The sequence below is a fragment of the Zeus faber genome (genome assembly GCF_960531495.2).
Source record: "Zeus faber genome assembly, chromosome: 8".
In the NCBI taxonomy this organism is placed as follows: Eukaryota; Metazoa; Chordata; class Actinopteri; order Zeiformes; family Zeidae; genus Zeus; species Zeus faber.
The window spans coordinates 9,706,547-9,728,309 of record NC_137195.1 but is presented as its reverse complement, the minus strand read 5'-3'; the positions used below and the strand labels follow the sequence as shown (position 1 = coordinate 9,728,309).

Sequence of the window (21,763 nt, the reverse complement as noted above, 5' to 3'; positions counted from 1 at the left end):
GTGGTATTTTTGTGCATAATTACCATTGCACGGCTTTTACTTTTCTTACATCTCGCTGGATCTTGAACCCATCACTGAGTCGCACATTTCAGTGTTGTCGGTGGATACGCTGACAAATCTTTTAAGGAATCTTTTTTTTTTTTTTTCTATTTTTCAAGATTCAAGATTTTTATTCGTCACTTACATATACATACTTTCATACATATATGCAGTGAAATGTAATAAAATTTAAAAGAAAACTATTTTTCATAAATCCAGCAAAGTAATGTGGGCCACAGATTTAAGATATCAATCAAACATATCTAACATCTACCAGGTAAGAAGCTATATAAATTCACATTTAAATTCATAGTTTCTCTAATCACTGTAGATCTAATCTCGTTAATTTTAGAATGAGACATGGGACGTGTCAGTTTAACCAGACCAACTGAATATTTCGGGTCAAAGTTTTTGGGGTTTGTCACTCATGTTTGCTCCATATGTCGATTGATTTGGATGAAATTTGAACCACGAGAGCCTTGTGACAGCAGTTTAAATTACATCTCAACCATGTTTGTAGGTGTGGTGGACCAAGGGGGCGGGGCCAAGCCGTCGCTGCAGACAGGCGGTGCAGTCTCCCATCGGCCGCTCAGCTGCTGGGGATCCAGGAAGGGGGGATCCACGGATAAACGGGAACTATTTATATATATATTGGCCTGCGAGCCCTGAGTTTCTTTTTCGGCCCACGAGCCACCTTTGATTTAAGAGACTTGTTAATGAACACGCTAATGGGCGCTATTTTGCCTCCACCTACCTCCTCTTCCTCATTCCCTGGCCCTGAGCCAGAACAATCGTTCACGAGTGGCACCTGAGCAGGGACGAGTTGGGGCCGAAGGTTCCAAAGCCGGCAGATCACACTGCGGCCCTGTTAAGTGACCATCTCTCTCCCTGCCCGGCCGTATGCCCCTCATACTCCACCATGTGGAGACGACCCTGGTGGTGAAGGTGCACTTTCGGCCGCATCGCCTGCCCGAAAACAAACTGAAAATAGTGCAGGCGGAATTAGAGGCCATGCTGGACAAGGGGGGAATAGAGGAATCTACGAGCGACTGGTCCAGCCCCATCGTGCTAGTGGGTAAGCCTGATGGGTCAGTGCAGTTTTTTACGACGCTGGATTTAACCAAGGGCTACTGGCAGATTCCCTTGTCCCAGCAGTCCAAGGAAAAATCTGCCTTCTCCACTCCACAAGGCCTGTACCAATTACGAGTGCTTCCATTCGGGATGTTTGGTGCCCCCGCAAACTTCCAGAGACTCAAGGACAGGGTCCTGCGCCCGCATGCAGCATTCGCCGCTGCATATTTAGACTGTCATTATTCATAGCAATACGGGGGAGCGGCATATGCAGCATGTGGACGCAGTGCTAGCGTACCTGAGGCGCACGGGGCTCACCGGCAACCCAAAGACGTGCGCGGTTGGGTGGAGGCAGGTACGGAATTTGGGGTACCACTTGGGGAGGGGCCCTGCTCCGACCACAGGTTAAGACCGCCGCAGTCGCCAGCACGTCAAGACTGAAGACTAAGAAGAACCCCTAAAAGCCAAGGGGATGGTGCTCAGGAGGTAGAGTTGGTCATCTAGTAATCTAAAGGTTGCTGGTTCGATCCCAGGCTCTTCCTGCTAGCATGCTGTAGTGTCCTTGAGCAAGACACTTAACCCCTCATTGCTCCTGATGGCTGCGTCCGTCAGTGTTTGAATAATTGTAAGTCGCTTTGGATAAAAGCGTCTGCTGAATGTAATGTAAAAAAGGAGGTAAAGCAGTTTTTGGGGCTGGTCGGATACTATAGGAGGTTTGTGCCGGAATTTGCGGCACTGTCCAGCCCCTTGACCGACTTGACTCTAAAAGGTGCTCCAGATCCGGTCCAGTGGTCAGAGCCGTGCCAACAGGCATTTGTTAAATTAAAGGCAGCTCTCCGTGGGGAGCCTGTACTGCATACCCCTAACTTTGCTCTTCCTTTCTGTCTGCAGACGGACTCATCGGACAGGGGGCTTGGAGCCATTCTGTCCCAGGAGGGCGAGGGTGTGGACCGGCCGGCCGGCCACCACCCTCCGTTATTACCTCCTGGGTAGGGTCTTCGCCCTCTGTTCAGGCCACGCCCCCCTACAATGGCTCCACCACATGAAAGACACCAATGTGCGGATCACCCGGTGGTATTTTGCCCTACCATCCTTCAACTTCCGGGTGAGCCACAGGCCGGGTGCCCAGATGGTCGGAGCAGACTTCCTCTCCCGCTCCGGGGGGGGTGGGGGTCGGCTGTCGGCCGGACAGCGCCTGGCCTAAGTGCGACGGTGGGGGTATGTGGTGGACTAAGGGGGCGGCGGCGGCCATGATCCGACACGGACAGCTGGAGATCCAGAAAGCGGGGATCCACGGATAAACCAGAACTACTTATTATATATATACATTTCTGTAATTTCTTTGTTAAATAGGGCTGGACCCCTAATAATAATACATAATACAGCATATCACTTTGCGATAGCATGTGGCCTAATATTCAAATTCCATATATTACCAGCTGCTGTTGAAAATCATAATGGCAGTGTCATCATGCGCTGAGGGGCTTTCATTTTGAAAAATAATTCACCGGAACTAATTACATCCTTACATCTGGAGAATGACTCTCCATAAATATCACTATTTTTACTCTGGGGAATGACAAAGGCAGTTCTGAGACGTAGTATTATTACATTTTCCACTCACAAGAATTCCAAAATAAACTAGTACAATGATTAAAGGACTTGTACTCCCAACAAGCCCACTTACCCACTGAGAAAATTCGAAATGAGATCCGGACATCTCAACTTGATATTTATGTCATTGCGCAGAGTACAAGTACTGAGGCAATGAAATGCATTTCACCCATCCTCTTGTTCAATTGTGCCAGAAGGTTGGCGTTAAGGTGCTGTTGCCTCTGTCTATCTTTTGGATTATTGTATCTATCTATCTATATGTATGTATGCAGGGGGGGGGGGGGGGGTCACTGAAAACACTCCCCAACACACACACAATTTAGTAACATACCCTAAAGAATGGAAGAAAAAAAAATATATATATATATATAATATAAAGAACCCTTACATGTAATATTGTATTAACCTTTCGTTAATCCACCAATGAACAGGAATAGCCAGAAACAACCACTGAATGCAAAATCATTTTTGCAACTCACATATGCCTTTCCTAATAATAATAATAATAATACCAATAACTTGCATAAAACCATCACCATCTCCACCATCACCATCACGTAAGCTGCTGCAACCACCAAGGACAAGGGCAGACTGCAGCGTGTCATTCACTCCGCTGAGAAGGTGATTGGCTGCAATCTCCCATCTCTCCAGGAACCTGTACGCCTCCGGGACCCTGGGGCGTGCAGGTAAGATTGTGGCTGACCCCTCCCAGCCCGGACACAAACTCCCCGAAACACTTCCCTCTGGCAGGGGGCCGCGGTCCAACAAGACCAAAACCCCTCGCCACAAGTTCAGTTTCTTCCCCTCTGGCCTCTGGCCTCATCAACGAGGCCCCGGGACCCCCACCGAAATGGACCCGTACGCCTCCGGGACCCTGAGGCGAGCGGGAGAGATTGTGGCCGACCCCCTCGCACCCTGGACGCAAACTTTCATCAACAAGGCCGGGGACCCCCCGCCGACACAGGCTCCTACCCCGCCGCCGCAGACACTACACGTTAAATTAACGTCTCCACACGAATTGAATTGATATGTCGATGCGTTACATTAACGCACATTCCTTATTCTTCCCGACGATTATCCGTTTACATTACACATACTGTTATGCTTCATCCTCTGAACATTTGCACATTCCTGCACAAACTTTACAGCTCTTTCTTAAAAAAAGAAGAAAAAATAAAGCCTTATTTTACATATTCTTATATATTTTACATATTGTTTTCCTATTCTATTTTTCATTTATGTTTCTTGTTAACTTTGTTTATTGCTTGCTTGTTTCTTTCCTTGTGATGCACCGAACACCAAGACAAAGTGTAAACGTACTTCGCAATAAAGACGATTCTGATTCTAAACTCAAGCGATGGCGTTCATGAGTCCTGCGACCCCCACCCTGCCGCTAATCGAGGGCGACTGAGCGTCATCGAGGCCCGACATCAGTTCCCACGCTTGTGAACTACGAGCAAATAAATACACCGGTGGCCTAACAGTGGAGGGCTTTAAGCAGCACTCTATTCCTGCACTCAGATCCCATGACGGTGCCACAACACAGGTCGAACAAGCGGCTTCGTGAATTCAAGATCCGACAGGGAAGCAAAGGGCGAAGCAACTGTCAGGTCAAAGTAGACAAACAATGCAAAACGTGTGTGTGTGTGTGTTTGCGCGCGCATACAGTTGTTTTCTATTAATAAATGTTAATATTGATTTTTAAAAAAAGTCCTTAATTGATCACAATATAGACGGATTTTTTTAATTCATAAAAGACTACAAAAGTGGACCGTATTTCATAGTGGGTCTGGACTCTGCGCATGCCTGTGTGTAAAACTGGCGGCGCATGCGTACGTCCAAAACGGTGGGTCTAGAACCGCTGCTCTGCGGTTCTGCAAGTGGACGGGGTAGAATCTGGCCAACAGCGACGTCAGGTTCGACCCTCTTGCAGATTCGGTTCTTGACGAGTCACTTCGGCAAAAAAAAAAAAGAGTCGTTCGTCTTGGCGACTCTTCCTCCATCTGATCCAGGTGGTATGAATGAACAGGGTGAGGGAGGGTGAGCTGCTGGCGAGCGATGAACGTGGGTCAGGAGGGTCGATTGAGTTGTGAATGCAATTCCCGCCGTTTGATTCTGCGATAATTGTCGATTTAGACAGAAAAATGCAAACTGCGGGATGTGAAAGCGTAAAGCGGTCAATCAATGTGCGGTGTGCGCTAATAACACCAATGCGCATTGACGGGAAAGGCCTTGGGCTCCATCATTATTTCGTGAATTATTTCCAGCCTGTGAGTTGTCGACTCCGGACGCCCACAAGATAGCTCGTTCGCCGCGAACGGCTCGTTCGCGGGTCTGGTGTCACCACTGGCCAAGGCTGCGGGGGATCTGCCTCTATTCATATTCTGCAGAACACTTTCCTTCTTCCTTTTCGCAACCTACACATGTTTTTGACGGGCGCCGGCCGAGGCTTATCGCTTGGGAACCCACTGGACACTTTTGAGCGTCTCTTTCAGCTGCAGCCGCCCGAGAGTCCCGCGGTGCACGGTAGGTTATTGTGTGCAACGCCGCTTTAGCTTTTTTTTTTTTTCTTTTTTGCTTTTTAGCTTGTTAGCTATTAGCTTCCTGCCGCTACCCGAGGCCTGCCGTAGGAACGTGGCCACTGCCTCTGTGTCCCGCTGTTTGTCACGACCACACTAGAAACTAACAAGGCTGTTGCTTGTAAACAATGCAGGTGTGGGGTCGAAACGCTGCGCGCAAGGATGGACAGCCGGTGAAGCGGTGCGGTTTGCGCCTCAAAAACGGCTAGCAGGTCAACCTGAGCAACGCTGTTTATTGTTGTTAACTGGTCAGATGGGTCGATAGACGCACACCTTTATCCTTCCACGTAGGGAAATTGTGGCGATACAGCAGCTCACACCGAGGCAACAATGAAGTATTGAGAATAAAAATGGGGGGGAAAAAATGCCAACATGTAATAAATCCAAGAAGTAACTACATCATAAAGAAATTGGCAAAAAGGGACCCTATGCCTCAAAGAAAACATTTAGCAACGTCTCATCATCCTACATAGTATATGGGATGTGCCGGGACAGCAAGCCAGATCCATGGGGGCCCCACCTCGCAACTTCCAGGCCTTAAAGGATCTGCTGCTCACGTCTTGGTGCCAGATACCACAGGACACCTTCAGGGGTCTTGTGGAGTCCACGCCTCGACGGGTCACAGCTGTTTTGGCGGTTTTAATGTTGTGGCCGATCGCCACCGACCGGCCACAACAATAAAACCACCTGCCTTACATTGTGCAGCTCCCCCTCGTGCCGCCAAAACAGCTCTGACGCGTCGAGATGTGGACTCCACAAGAACTCTGAAGGTGTCCTGTACGTAAGCAGCAGATCCTTTTAAATCCTGTAATGCCATGGACACGCTACACGACTTTCAAAGTCGTCAGAGCATGAACTAGGAAAACTGTAATGCGTGTCGGAATTGATGCGTTTATTGGAACGTTGGAAACTGGCGGCTAACACCATAACTTTATTTCAGACCTTCACCATTCAGGTATTCATGTATATTCATACATCCCTGTACAGTTGACTTAAAAAATAAACTAGGTGTGGAAAAAACATTTTAGTTAAGTTAGACAGAAAAAAACAATGAAAACTTACTGGAAATATATTGTGTACTCACAAAAGGTGTGTTTGTTTGTGTGTGTGTGTGTGTGTGTGTGTGTGTGTGTGTGTGTGTGTGTGTGTGATCTTGAATATGTATTTGTGTGTGTGTGTGTATATATAACTATATGTGTGTGTGTGTGTGTGTGTGTGTGTATTTCTAAATATAGATATATATCTCTATAGATAGCTATCTCTATCTAAAGATATATAGATAGACATCTCTATCTATAGATAACGATAACAACAATAGGTCAAATTTGACAACATGACCGTTACAATACAATAACCATTTATTATCTTTGTTGACAGACAGCATTAATAATGAGCATGGCTCAGACCTCATCTGGTGGGGAGCTACTTTTAAATGGAAAGATGCCAATTTAAATTTTTTTATTGTTAACAATGGGGGGACAAACCAACTGTTGAGATTTTAATTGTCTGTGTGGTGAGCATATAGTATACATGTGGGTGTAAGAGTGACAGGCTAAATGTGATCAGGCCGGGTGTGACCGGAAGAGTTGTGTTATCACAGCTCCTGAATGGTGTTTCTTCCCCTCAAATTTTCAGATTCAAATTCTATATATAAAACACAAACTACAACAATTTATTTTCAGTTACTGTAATAAAGACATTATTAAAACATTAAAACAACATTTTCATTATTAAGCTGACATATAACTGCATAGTATCTTAATTTGTCAAAATGGCAACCATATTTTCAGTTTAGGCAACCAAAGGCTGATGCCTGGTTACCAGCCTGGCGACCACTTTTAAAAGTTGGTGTTGAGCTCTGGTATGTTGTGTGTTTCTGGCTACTGCTCCGGTGCACTTCAGTCTGTCCTTCTCGACTTGTCCCCTCGAAGTTCACCCTACACACTCATCACTCACAGGAGTGCGCTATGATTTGCCTCCAATCTGGGGCTTTGCTCTGCGATCTCCAAAAACCTGTCGGTGAGTGGGTCAGACCAGAAGCACGTAGTCTGAGCTTGGCGTAAGTTGCAAGGTGGGCCCCCATGAATCTGACTTCTTCCAGCACATCCAGCAGATGCTCGAGCCGCTTGAGATTTGGGGAATTTGGAGGCCAAGTCAACACCTTAAACTCTGTCATGTTCCTCAAACCATTCCTGAACAATATTGGCAGTGTAGCAAGGCGCATTATCCTGCTTAAAGATGCCACTGCCATCAGGGAATACCGTTGCCGTGAAGGGGTGTATTTGGTCTGCAACAATGTTTAGGTCGGTGGTACGTGTCAAAGTAACATCCACATGAATACCAGAACCCAAGGTTTCCCAGCAGAACATTGTCCAGAGCATCAAACTGCATTCGCCAGCTTGCCTTCTTCCCAAAGTGCATCCTGGTGTCAATCTTTTCCTCAGGTAGACAACATGCACGCACCCGGCCATCCACACGATTTTAAAATAAATGGTTATTTATCAGACCAGACCACTTTCTTCCATTGCTCCATAGTCCAGTTCTGATGGTCATATGCCCAGCCCCATATGCAGCAAGCAGCGATGCACTGTGTGTTCTGACACTTTTCTATCATAGCCAGCATTATTTTTTTTTTTTTGTGCTACAGTAGCTCTTCTGTGGGAAGAGGCCACAAGTATCAATGAGCCTTGGGCACCCATGATCCTGTCGCCTGTTCACCAGTTGTCCTTCCTTGGACCACTTTTGGTAGGTATAACCACAGCATACCAGGAACACCCCAAAAGACCTGCTGTTTTGGAGGTGCTCTGACCCCGTCATCTAGCCATCACAATTTGGCCCTTGTCAAAGTGACTCAGATCCTTACAGTGGCCATTTTTTCTGCTTCCAACACATCAACAACTGACTGTTCACTTGCTGCCTAATATATCCCACCCCTTGACAGGTGCCATTGGAATGAGGAAATCAATGTTGTTCACCTCACCTTTTAGTTGTTTTAATGTTGGTGTGTATGTAGGTGTGTCACTGTCACAATTTATTTTAGATGGTTGGTGTTCGTTTGTCTTTTAACATTGTTGATGATGCTCACTGCAATCAGCAACCGTTTACCTGTAATTACAAGGGTCTGCAAGGGACTGTCGTAATATTTGTCTTTTAAACTTTTATAGAATCAATTCAATAGAATAGAAGAGTTAACGGGTACTTAATTTGTAGGGGGCTAGGTTCTGTTTCTATTGTTTACCGTGATTGACAGGTTCAACCTGTCAGTGGGCTAAAAATATGCCTGTGTTTTTCAGGGTTTACCTTCCATGACCAGTCGTGAAAAACCAACTGGATAACCCTCAAACATTGGCCGGCTGTTCTACAATGCTCGGCTTACAAGGAAACTCTTCATCTTCCAAAGAGTATCGTTGTGTGGCCTGTTCGGCAACCTTCACTGGATTGGCCTCCTTGCTGGTACATCAGGCAACACATGCCAATTCACTGGCCAAAATCTCCACTCCTCCTCCAGTGCAGCCGACAAGCCTGCAACATGACATGGTTACTCAAAATAAGGACTTGTCAAACCAGCGACCAAGCTCGACACCACTTTTGCCTGAATGCCCTGCGCCCTCTTCTTATATATGTGAGTGTGGAGAGGAGTTTCAGGACTTTAATCTCATGTTGCAGCATAAACGCTCACACATCTCTGCCCCACAGCTGTCGCAACCCCTGAATAGCAATGTTTTTCACTCTATTAAGGAAGATAGTGGCCAGGTTCGTCCTCCCCAACCCGAGGAAGATCTCGTCCTTAATAAAGGGGTTACTGATACAAACACTACTCAGGATCAAAGCAAATCTCATCCTGATTCACCTCAAAAAGAACCTCAGAGTATAGCTACTACACAGGAGCCAAATCCCAAACAGGACCTATCAGTTAAGGAAAAGGTCTCCAGCAGTGCCCAGCAGAATTTGCCCAACAACCGCTTGATGAAGTTGCTTGCCACCACATACATGAAACACCTTCAGCCTCATCAATTTTCAAAACAAAGCAAGAAACAAATCATTCCTAAAACTGAAGTCGTCCCAGTAGCGATCGCAAAAGCTACAACTACAGATGGCGAACCCAACACAGAAGCCCCTGTTGTCCAACTGAGGGAACTGCTTAAGAAAGCTGTCACAAAGACAAAAGCTCCCGCGGTTGGAAAAATTCTGGACTCTAGTAAAAAAAGCATTGTTTCCCTTACTAAGACCTTCTCCCCTGTTGTGCTTCTTGAAACCCGGCAGAAGTTTATTGATTCCAATGGTAATGGAAAATGCGGGATGTACCAATGTGGTCGGTGCCGTAAGGTATTTCAGAACATAGATAGTTTGACAGAGCATCATTTCTTGCATCGGAAAGAGAGAATTAAATGCTGCCGTCACTGCAAACAGCTTATAATTGGAAAATTGCCCTTCCCTGACAATCACGTTTGTCCTCAGGTAAACCGCAACGCAATGCAGCATTCTCGTGCTTTGCAAAACAAATCAGCATTAATAAGAAAACTGTCACCCTTCCATAACATTAGGCAACACAGTACTTTAAATAGTGCAAAAAAAGTTTTCTATTGTCCATCATGCAAGCACAGCTATTCAAGGAGGTACAATCTTAAAATGCACAAGTGTCAAGGCCCAGCATCATCCCTTTCTCAGCATGCCACATTCCATTCCAGTGAGGATACACAATCTATGCGATCACTAAGTGTGGACAATACTGATGTAAATGTTAGCAATGGGCCTCAAATGTCAAAGAATGTTGCTGTAAGCACAGAAGTCATTGGTCGTATTAAGGTAGAAGGAACTCCTGCAAATGCACAACACCCTGCATATACCGAGTTGGCTTGGCCGGGTTCAGCCAAGAGCTTCCCACCGTTCTACCCCGCAACTGGCATGCCAGTGCCAAAGGGGGATGCTTCTCCAAGGAGCAGTTCACTACAGCAACAAGAGGGGGAGAGCAAGCATTCAGCTGCTGCTCCTGTCAAAGAGGATAATGAAGGCCAATGGACTGTGCCCTTGGATGATGAGACGGAGGTGCTGAGTGCTCCAGGGGAGACTCATAATGACACAGAGTCTAAAGGAACGACTTCAGCAACCAATGCGAATGCAGTTCACCCTACCGGCTTGCCATTTTTTATTAGAGATGGTGTAAAACGTTTTCCATGCAACAGGTGCCAGAAGACTTATAGTCGGTCATCCACTTTAAGGCGCCATCTAAGATTGTGTGGATTTAGGCCACATGGATTTGCTGTAGCACAGCAGAGCAACGGTGAAGTCGAAAATGTTTTGGGGGCCATGCCACAGCTTGTTACTAAGCCCAGACCTATCTTTAATTGTACTTTCTGTGGAAAAACCTTTAACCGCAAAGACAACATGTTGACTCACCGTAAGAGATGCCAGTTGAAAAATACGGGGCCAGAAATCAACAGTGGAACTTTGCAGCCAAGCTTTTCAGGCAGTGCATCTGAAGGGCAAAGCCAACAGCAAGACGAGGGTACTAACTGGGGCATTATGTCACTTCCCTCTGTTCTTCCAAGGAGAGTTACATGTGAGTGCGGGGCTGGTTTCACGTCTCCAAGGCTTCTCCTGGAGCATCTGCAGAAGCATGCGCAGGAATCCTACACGTGTCCTACGTGCGGCGAGACAGTCAGCTCTTGGGCTGACTACGAAGTTCACCTGCAGATTCACATGCATCCCCATCACCATCTGTACAAGGGTCTTAAGCCACAGCGCTCTCAGCCTTTGCTGCTGCGTTTTCAACAGCAGCCATCTCAACAGCAACCATCTCAGTTAGCGCCTCAGCCTCCACTGAAGCACCCAGCACAGCTTCTAAATAAAAAGCAGCAGCGGATTACGTGCACACGTTGCAACAACACCTTCTCCAGTCGCTGCTCTTTACGAAGGCACATATCCCTAAATCGGTGCAAAGGCGGGCGCGTGATGAATCCGCCAAAAACAAATCACTGCTCCCGCTGCAACACTGACTTTCCAAATGTGATCAGCCTGATGTTTCACCAGAGGAGTGGTGCTTGCAAGCCCGCAATCAAACCTGTGCGCTGTCACTTTTGTTTTCGCTGGTTTGGAACAGTGGATGGGCTGCAGAAACACTTGCTAACACACAGACAATCCGAGTCATATCGTTGCGATGTGTGTCAGGGTACATATCCAAACCTGAAATCTCTTAAAAACCACCGCAGGAGGATTCACCGCATCATGGCTGGAGACATTGTGTAACAACCAAAACAAGAACTGTAATATTGATTCTGTTCATTTGAATTGCCTGTTAATATGCTTCCAAGTTTTTGGGCCATAATTCTTACTTTTTTTTAATTTTTTATTTTTTTTTGGTCAGTTTATTGCTAGCCCATTTTCTAGTTGTACTATTGGCTTTTCGTCACCCATGAACAATTTTAAGGTTGTACAGTTATGTCTGTAAGTTTTTGTGCTAATGTGAATCTAACATCTAAAAAAAAAAAAACAGAATGACGCGAAAACCAAGCTTTGTGTATTTGTAATATCCTGAGTGCTTTGTGGTAGTAGTTAATTAAACTTTATCACGGAGGTAGAGATTTAGCTAATTTGCTTGCTCCTGCTGTTAATAAACATATTCCAATGTGCATTTTGTGATGACTGTGTTGCTTTCTTTAAAACACCACAATTGTCAGGAGTGAAATGTTAATTTAAGTATTTGGGAACACTTTTCTTTGAAGTCCATGTCTAAAATTAATGATTTAATTCTAAGCCTATTTATATTTGCAAAGGATATATACTGTACAACCTACTATAGATAATGATTAAAAATTTGTTTGGGAAATGTAGGATGTGTGGATAAGTATGTATTCAGTTAGTGTGTGTGAATCTGGTGCAGTTTATGAGATCCATGGCGTAATCTAGAATAAGACTGTTAATCCCTGCAAGTGAAAATTCGGTGTTGCAGCAGCAAAAAACAGCGCAATCAAGAAAGTGGTACAAATTAAAATATAGCCGCAAATGACGGGTTCAAACCTTTTGCGCTCAACAGAAGGAAGAAGCTCAATCGCCCAAAATTGAAGACATGAGTAGCAATGAGTGGGTTTTGGGCTTCACAAAGCCGAACAGTCACTTCAGCTAGTTTTTTTCTTTTACAAGAAAGAGTGAGACCAATCACACACTTGTATCATCACAATGTACTTAGCATTTCAATAATTGTGCCACCCCCCCCCCATACTTTTGGCCCGATCTTGCTCATTTATAATGAAATTTGGTATTGATATAGTCAAAATCCCAAAAGTAGATGTTACATTATGTAAATTAGCAAAAAATCCACAATGGCAGACTTTAATGGTCCGAGAGAGGCTGTTTTGTAGAGTACATTGAGCTGGACTTGGATGTCAAATTTCAAGTCAATCGGAGTCACGTGTGAGGGGCATGGCCTTTCCAAAATTGCGCTTTTGGGCCATAATTACAGCGCCACTAACTGGCTGATTGGGCTTCTGTTTCTAGGGAAGCCTTTGCACATCATTTCCAGTTATTGAGCCAAGTTTCATGTTTCTAGCTGGTTCTAGCGCATGGCAATTTGAGACACAGCATCAGACAACAAAGAATAATAAACTGGCAGGACAATAGGTTTCACCCCCTTGGGGATATGTGCACTATTTACAGGTGTGCCCAATATGGGAAATAGCAGTTAGTCTACAGTAAGTACCAGTTACAGTATTGCAGGTGGAAAAATAGCAAACCTATCCTTTAACCATGCAACCTCAATGCCTTCACTGTTTACTAATTAATTAACTAATTACTCTGATGACCACATTGTTGCTCAATATAATTTAGTGATAATGGCATGGGTCTTCAAAAAGTAACTTCAATATTAAACCATTTGCATTTTAATATAATTTTAATGCTAACATCACAAATATTTGGTGGACTGATTTCCCGGTGGTGTTCCCAACAGTGACAGAATGGTGTTTATATCTGTTAGCATGTGGACTGGCAGTAGAACCCAAACTGAGACACCGGCAGCAGACACAAGTTCAGGAAGAGCAGGCAGGCAGCGGAAGTTAGAGGCAGACAATTTGGAGCAGGGGGGCACTGCATGATCCAGAACAGGTTACACAGGGTTAGGGAACGGGAACAGGTAACTGGTAGGAACCAGATGAAGGAGGGTAGAAGCGTGGTCAGTAGTTGAAGAGGATCTGATAGTAGAGGAAGGGAACGCGCAGCTTATATGCAGGTCTCTGCTGTTCTCAGAGTGGAGTGAGCCGGGGGCCAGGTGGGGTCGCGAGGGAGCAGGCTGGGCAGGTGTAACAATATCATATTATAATTAAGGAGCTGTAGTAACATGATGTAATACCCTATGCACATACATCATACTTTCAATGCCCCCACGCGATGGTATGAGTTCCCCAGCTCGTTACGCTCTGCAGAGACACACACAACCTTCAAGCAATACCTGAAGATCCTGCTCTTGCAGGAGCACCCGAATGCCTCCTTCTATCTTAGCTGTGACTAACTATTCTTGTTTGTGTTTTCTTGTACTTGTATTGACATAATGCCCTAACAACATTTGAGTACTTGTCATATTGCATTGCAACATACAAAACGTTCTTTTTTTAAATTTTTTACTAATAACACAGCTTTTATCTCATTCCTTCCAGCATCTTGCACTTGTATCTGGTTGACTTTAGAGACAGGTGCTCAGGCACTTCAATCCAAGGTCGCTCCAGTGGTCGATGAATGCTTTGATTCTTTCTAGCCTCTCATGTAAGTCCCTTTGGACAAAAGCGTCTGCTAAATGGATAAATGTAAACGTAAAGATTATGTAAACAAGAGCAGGTTGGTTGCATTGAGCGGGCAGCGCTCCTTTGAGGTAGAAGAGGGAGCATGCAAAGGCAGCATTACTGAAGGAACCTCAAGAATGTGTCCTTGAGCAAGGAGAGAGGGGTGCATTAAAGAATTCGGATAAATAACGATGTATAGACACGTTTTTAGTGCAGGTATATATGTTATAGCTCCACGTAAGGTGATAAAGGGAGCAAGGCTGTGAGCTCAGAAAAGGACATTGTGCAATGAATTGAATGCAGTGATCGGTCATTATTCCCCAGTAAATAGGTGCATTTCTGATTGTTATTGCATTTCATGTGACTTGTGATAGCTTTCACTGAGGCGGAGAAATTAGAGAAGCTGACAGACTGGCCAATTCAGACATGGTTGGGAGTGCCACTGAGTCTAAGCAGTGTAGCCCTATATGGTAACTAGTCCAGTGACTGGTCAATCGAAGCGTGCTGTGGTGAGGTTGGGGAAGGCTTTGTCTGAGTCTAGGGACACTGCAGTCATGGCTGCTGCAGCACTTGTGAAAGCAGAGAGAAAATGGAACCTGAGGGAAGCAGTGCAGCGTGCCCAGCAAGCACTTGAACATAATGACATAGTAGGTCAGGTTCAGAGAGGAGGAGGGAGGGCTTTGGCACAGCTGATGCGTGTAAATCCTGGAGCAAGGCTACTGTGCATTAGCCGAAAGGACGCAGATGGTTACTGGTTGGATTTGACAGCAGGGGGAAGCTGTTAGCAACCATCCTTTAATTTGGTATGCTTTATCATCAGCTTTATTGAAATGCTACTGTTAATTTGGAAATATATTATATAATATATTTCAAGCTTATTATTACATTTTCATATGCCATTTCTCTATGCATTAAATATCTTAAATGTAATTTTTATATTTGTGTGCTTGTGTCTTTCGCACGGAGCAAATATTTTTGCTTTTCTCTCTACGGCTCCTCTCGTATCAAAGTCTTCAAGATGCACAGACTGTTCTCGGTTGTTGCAGGAGATTGCTGTACTCTGAACCAGGATACTTGCGGTGGAGAAATTTTGACACACTGAAACCAGACTACTGCAATGACACACTACAAATGTCTCCTACCGGGGAGCTGATGCAACCTGAAGAACCCAGCCAGGGAGACTAAAGAGAGTATTAGCTGCTGGCACAAGGCTCTTCATCCCCGTCCTCCGCCGCCATCCCTTCCGCTCCATCTCCAGACCTCAGACTGAACCATCCCCACCAAGCCCATCCCTCACACCCATGCCCCCACTCGGCTTCTCCCCGAGCAGCGCCACGACGTCTGCACCAACCCCGACCTTCACCCACGCTGGCGGCGCCGAGCACAGCGTGTCCCAACAGCACCGCTGATATATCAACGAGGAGAAGATAACTACCCGAGGTCCTCAGGGTCCCTGTTGCCATAGAAATGGGGCTTGTGACTGCTCTCATACCAAGCTGGCACCCAGGGATTTCTTGCTGACCCTCCAGCTCCATCACCATATGGGTTTACGTCTGTGCCTGTATCCTGACCTATTCATGTCTTTATTACAAATGGACATCTTTTCCATGTCAACCTAAATGCAGCAGCCAGGGCCTGATGCAAAAAGAAAAACCCATAAAACTCTGCTCTTTGTAATGTCAGCTCTATAGTGACATAATAACAATGTCTAGCATAAAACAGCATTTAGACACTATGCTACACATCGTTGGGAAAGAAAATACAGAAGATCTCAGGCTTGCACCAATCCTGACTACTATTAAATCCAGGCTCAAAACGTTTATATTTGCAACTGCTTGTCAGTGAATAATCAAGATGTCCGATGAGGAGGAAGTTGGTGTGAATCACATCAAGTGAGACGTCTATAATTCTAGAGGTGTGTTTGTCTGTATGTACGTCTGTATGTCCTCCAATTATCTCGACAACCGTTCATCCCATCTACTTGGCACTTGGCCGATGTATTGGACACGTGCCACCTGCAATATTAATAAACTTTGAATAAAGTAAACAGCGCACCGCTCTGTGCAGCTGGGGCGCTTTGTGACATCATCTGATATGTGAAGCGCGAGACGCAAAGGGAAGCGCTGGAAGAAGAAGCAGACCCCCCTGAACCTCCTGAAGTTCTAATAAGCCTATATTTTCGCATTTGGTCCTTATTCTTTATTGCTTTATTGCAACTGTGCCGTTTGGAACGGGCATGCACGGCCAGTTACATCTTGTTTGTTAAGCTGTACCCTTAAAATGTCTAAAGTCTTAAATTTTGAACGTGCATGTAAAACTTGAGTTAATGATCAGTCAGGTAGAAAATAACATTTTTTTAAGGTAAAGGTCACTCCACTTAAAGGGATTAAGAGAGATCTTAAGAACCACACTCATGGGACATACTGTAGGTATTCAAGTGTGTGTCACTGTAAAAAGGGATTGTGAGTTGTTGGAGATTTGCAGAAGTTTAACAGTTTTTTTTCTAACGTTTTAAGGAATATATTAGTTTGAAGTAAAATTGTTTGTGTTGATTGGGTGACACTTCAAGTCCCAGAATTCCATTTGAATGATTTTTTCCGGGTTCACCCTCATCTTTGCTCCGGAGACGGTCACTTGAATTTCTGCTTTCTCACTTTCCTTTTCTGATCATTTGGTTTTTTTTGGGGGGGGACACTTGAGGTGGTGTCGATATAATGAATTTTCATCCATATCGACAGTTTACGGACCATGACTAGCTTCGCCACTTTATCAAATTCACGGCAATTTCCCTTTACTACATAGGCGTGCCGGATCGTTGCGTTCTAACCGGGACCACCAACAACAATGGAGACGGTACTGTATGTGGAGCAGCGTATCCACAGATGAAGAACATGAACATTGAATGGCTGTTTCATATGAAGTGCCAGCTAAATATGGTATACATATCCATCTATATCAATAATCTTACAGATTACCACTTTAACAGTATATACCCAGTATATTACCACAGTTAACCTGTATTTATATATATATACAACCCAACATTCAGATTTGATATTAAGTAAATATTAAGATAGAAGCAGTATGAATGAATCTAATGTATGTCGATACTAGTATTTTGATAATTGAAATAAAAATAAATATTGTACGTCATGCAAAATGTAATTTGTGGACATTCTGGACTGGCCGCGCCCATTTCTATAATACCATAGAAACACCACTGTTCTGTAGGAATTTCAGTGCACCAACAGATATTTGGAAACCACGATTCAATGCTATTCATTTTCTGTCTAGAATTACAAGAAATGCACCTTTAGTAGTTCAAATACAGTAGGGCTAAATTTTAACGATAACGATATACACATATTATTCAGAATTCTTTACCATTGTCGTTTATATAAATTTATAGTAGTTCTTCTGAATTAACTGTTCGTGTAGCACGTAAATAACAGGTATACAAAAGCAATATGTTAAATAAAAAAAAACAGGTTAGAAAAACAAGTGATCTGTCAAATACACCAAAGCAAGTGGTATATCATGTAAAAACAAATGTTACATCAAATAAAAATTAAAAAAAATTATATATCAAGTTAAAAACAAACAAGTGATGTGAAGTAAACTAACTCTGCGTGAGATCAGGGCTGATCTTCTGTAACATGGGATGTTTTGTTTGATTCAGTACAGCCACTGTTCTGTGCCACTTCCCACCGTCCTGTGACCAGGGATGGATTTGGACATTTTGAGCATAGAGGATATAGTGATGGGGCGGGCGTTGCCGGACCCCTGACCTCCTGAGTTTTCTCCAGGTGTGCGTCCCCGTTACCCAATTATTCCTCATGTGTGTATATACTGTATTTTTTCTTGCGCACTGCAAGAACCTCTAGTTCATCTAAATAGGGGACAAATAGAATAGTCCTCATGCCCTAGTATCTATCAGGCGGCGCCATCGGCGGAAAACATCATGAACGCCGTGCCATGATGGCAGTGACTCCTGTCACAGATGTAAATTTGAGCCCATTCCTGATTCAATTCAGACGATAATTCTATAAATGACTAATGTAGAAGGGAGATGTGTTTTGAGGCAGAAGTGGAGGGAGCTGGAGTCCATTTACATGCTTATTTAGGGCGCCTCATCCTGGCTCGGGTCTCTGCAAGTCTAAAGATGAGTCGACGGCCAGCCTATGGGATGCGGAGGAGGGCGGGGCCATATTCCGAGCCGCTGTGTCTCTGGAGGCCTTCCATTTCTCCAGACAAGAGCTGGCAGACGGCAGAGAGACGAGCTGGCAGCTGCTTGGACGGTGTGGGGCTAGTGGGTTGAGCGGCTGCCACTACTGTAACCAGGTCCTACCGTCCCAGCGGATGAAAGTCTGGGCTCCAGCCATGCATGGAATGTGCAGGTTTGCACCAGAAAGCCAACTGGAGGAGAACCAGAGCCAAACCAGACAATCAGAATCAGAGTTAAGTTTATTCTGCCAGGCACATTTACATATACTGTAGGCTACTAGGAATTTATTCTGGTGCTGTTCGGTGTGTTGCACTGCAGATGAGTCCGAAACAGTCCGAAATAAATGGAAATAAAAAATAATACTGAAAGTGAAAATAATCCCATAAAAATTTTAATTGAAATGAAATAGTCAAATCAAACTAACTATAAAGGAAGGATCTCTGTCTGTCTGTCTGTCTGTGTGTCCTTCGATTTATCTCGACAACCGCTCATCCGATCTACTTCACACTTGGCGGGTGTGGATCCAAGGACAGGCAGCGTCAAGTTTGTTGCACGTTGGCCACGCGACACGTGTAACATTGATAAACAACAGCAGACCGCTCAGCTCTGTGCAGATGAAGAGGCAAAGAGGACGTGCCGCTTCCTCAGCAATGTTGTTCAAGAGGTGCCGACGAGATAAAGGATGATTTACAGTCCGCATACACACGACTGAATCATTGACAGAAGAAACCTGGACTACTGATCCTTGTCACATTTGGGGCTTATTTTTCCCTGCAAAGTTTTCCTTAAATTTTTTAAACCGTGCCATTAAACTGTCTAAGAAGGTCTCAGATTTTGACCGGGCATGTACTAGTTTATACAAATAGCCAAAATACAAAACAGAACTAGACAGATATAATAAGATATACATATGCGCAAAATGTGATACTATGCACAGGAGCAATTACAGTTACAGTATATAGTGTATACATGATAAATATGAATTATCACTACATACTAACTAGTTCATTACAGTATGTACAGTGTAATACCAGTGTATGTTATCACACAAATTGTGTGAATGTGAGTGAGTGAGTGATTGAAAGGTGTGGGGGTTGTTCTGGCTGCATCAGGAAGCCAGGTGGCCCACCTCCCATCTGTAGGCCGACTCGTCACCCTCAGAGATGAGTCCGATGAAGGCGGTGTCGTCTGCACACCTCGGGAGCTTGACAGGTTGGCCGGAGGTGCAGCCGCCGGTGCGGAGAGGATGCAGCCTTGGGGGGCGGAGCCGGTGCCGATGGGCCGTGAAGTGGAGGGAGCGTTCGACGTCTTCACAGACCCGTTGGCTCTGTGGGTGAACTGCAGCGGGATGGGGTGGGTGATGGACTTGAGGCGACGTAACACGAGGCGATCAGAGGTCTCCATTACCGCAGAGGTGAGGGCGACAGGTCAGTCGTCGTTAGGACCTGTGATCCCCGGCGTTTTGGGGACGGCGGATGAGGGCGAAGGCTCAAAGCCTTCACCCTCATCCCTGCCTGGCACCCTGCATGGCCTCCAGTGGGGTGTTAAAAATGTCTGTGAACAGCGGAGGCGGTTGGTCTGCACGGTGTTTCAGCGTTGAGGGGGAGACAGCATCTGGTCCAGCTGCCTTGCGTGGGCTCTTTCTTCTGAACTGACTGTTGACAACCCTCTCCTGAATAGAGAGCAACGGGGGGAGTGTAACGGGGGGAAGGGTGTGCTAAGGCTGGGTGTTTGGGGAGAGTCTTCGATGAAGCGGCCCTTTGTGTTGATACACGTCCTATGTATTAATGTATTTTCTAAGTTCTGAGTGAATTAATGTATCGTCCAAGATTTATAAGAACATATATATATACACATATATATATATATGTATATAATTGGTGAAAAAGTTAATGCTGCTATGATAGAAAGGTGTCAGAACACACAGTGCATCACAGCCTGCTGCGTACGGGGCTGGGCATATGACCGTCAGAACTGGACCATGGAACAATGGAAGAACGTGGCCTGGTCTGAGGAATCACCTTATCTCTGACTTCATGTGGATGGCCGGGTGCATGTGCGTTGTTTACCTGAGGAAGAGATTGGCACCGGGATGCACTATGGGAAGAAGGCAAACCGGCGGAGGCGCTGTGTATAACGCTCTGGGCAATGTTCTGCTGGGAAACATCTGTGGGATGTGCTGGGACAACAAGCTCAACCCATGGGGGCCCCACCTCACAACCTCCAGGACTTAAAGGATCTGCTGCTAACGTCTTGGTGCAGATACCACAGGACACCTTCAGAGGTCTTGTGGAGTCCACGTCTCCGCGGGTCACAGCTGTTTTGGCAGAACGAGGGAGAGATACACAGTATTAGTGGTTATTAGTGGTGGTTTTAATGTTGTGGCTGATCGGTGTGTATATATATATATACACATATTGGTACTGGATTACCCCCGCACCCCCTTACACACACAACTTCACTCCGGTGACTGAACTCTTGCACATTCCACCTTGACCTTACACGCTACTATTAATTGTTTTTGTATTCATATTTATACAACCACCTATACTAATGTCAACCTGTTAGTACTGTATATACTGTAGCACATTCACACCCACTCTGTTAATACTGCTAATACTGCATTTGATGTATATACTTTAGTGTGTCCATATCCATTCTGTAAATACTGTTAATACTGCTCACACTGTACATATTTAGTATATCCATAGCCACTACTGTTAAGTCTATTTATATATTATTCCTATAACATATTTTATGTGCTGCACTTTACTGCTTCTTTTGCTCTTCTGGTTAGATGCTAAACTGCATTTCGTTGTCTCAGTATTTGTACTTTGTGCCATGACAATAAAGTTGAATTTAATCTGATCTTTTATATATATATATATATATATATATATATATATATATATATATATATATATATATATATATATATATATATATATATATATATATAAATAACAGATGTCCTTGGGTCCCATCACATTATTAAATTCCCATAACGCCTTTTATTTTTCTATGTGTTTTATAGATGGATGGATGGACAGAGATATTGAATCCAAAACAGCAGCATACATCAAATAAAAATAAAGCATAAAAATATTAAATATAAAAATGACAAAAAATAAAATAAAATAATCACACAAAAAAAAATGTATCCATATGGCAACGTACAATAAACCTAAAAGATTCACAAATAACCCTCTGCATCAACACTTCCCATTGTGACAAAAAAAAAAAACAACAAAAAAAAACGACGTTGCAGCCATGGCTTTGGGCATTTCTGACAGGGACATATTATGGGATGGAAGCGTCGAGGCGCGCGGGCGTGCGCGCTGATTGGCTGCGGGGCGCCGCGCGTCCCCGTGCGGCAGGCGGCAGCACGCGCCGGGAATTGGCGGGATCGGCGTCGGATGGGAGCGTAGAAGAAGAGGCGGCGCCCGCTAGCGGCTAGCGGCTAA

At 44.7% G+C, this 21,763-nt stretch overlaps 1 protein-coding gene across 1 annotated transcript in view; it reads left to right on the top strand.

The window, feature by feature from the left end:
• znf1035 (zinc finger protein 1035) overlaps positions 1-11,840 on the top strand; it is a 38,401-nt gene extending 26,561 nt beyond the window's left edge. Inside the window, exons 3-4 of the mRNA XM_080005587.1 lie at positions 2,002-2,215; positions 8,597-11,840. Coding sequence (XP_079861713.1) covers positions 8,667-11,549 — 2,883 coding nt within the window. The 5' untranslated portion in view covers positions 2,002-2,215; positions 8,597-8,666 and the 3' untranslated portion in view covers positions 11,550-11,840. The remainder of the gene's footprint in view (positions 1-2,001; positions 2,216-8,596) is intronic.
• Positions 11,841-21,763: the final 9,923 nt, after the last annotated feature.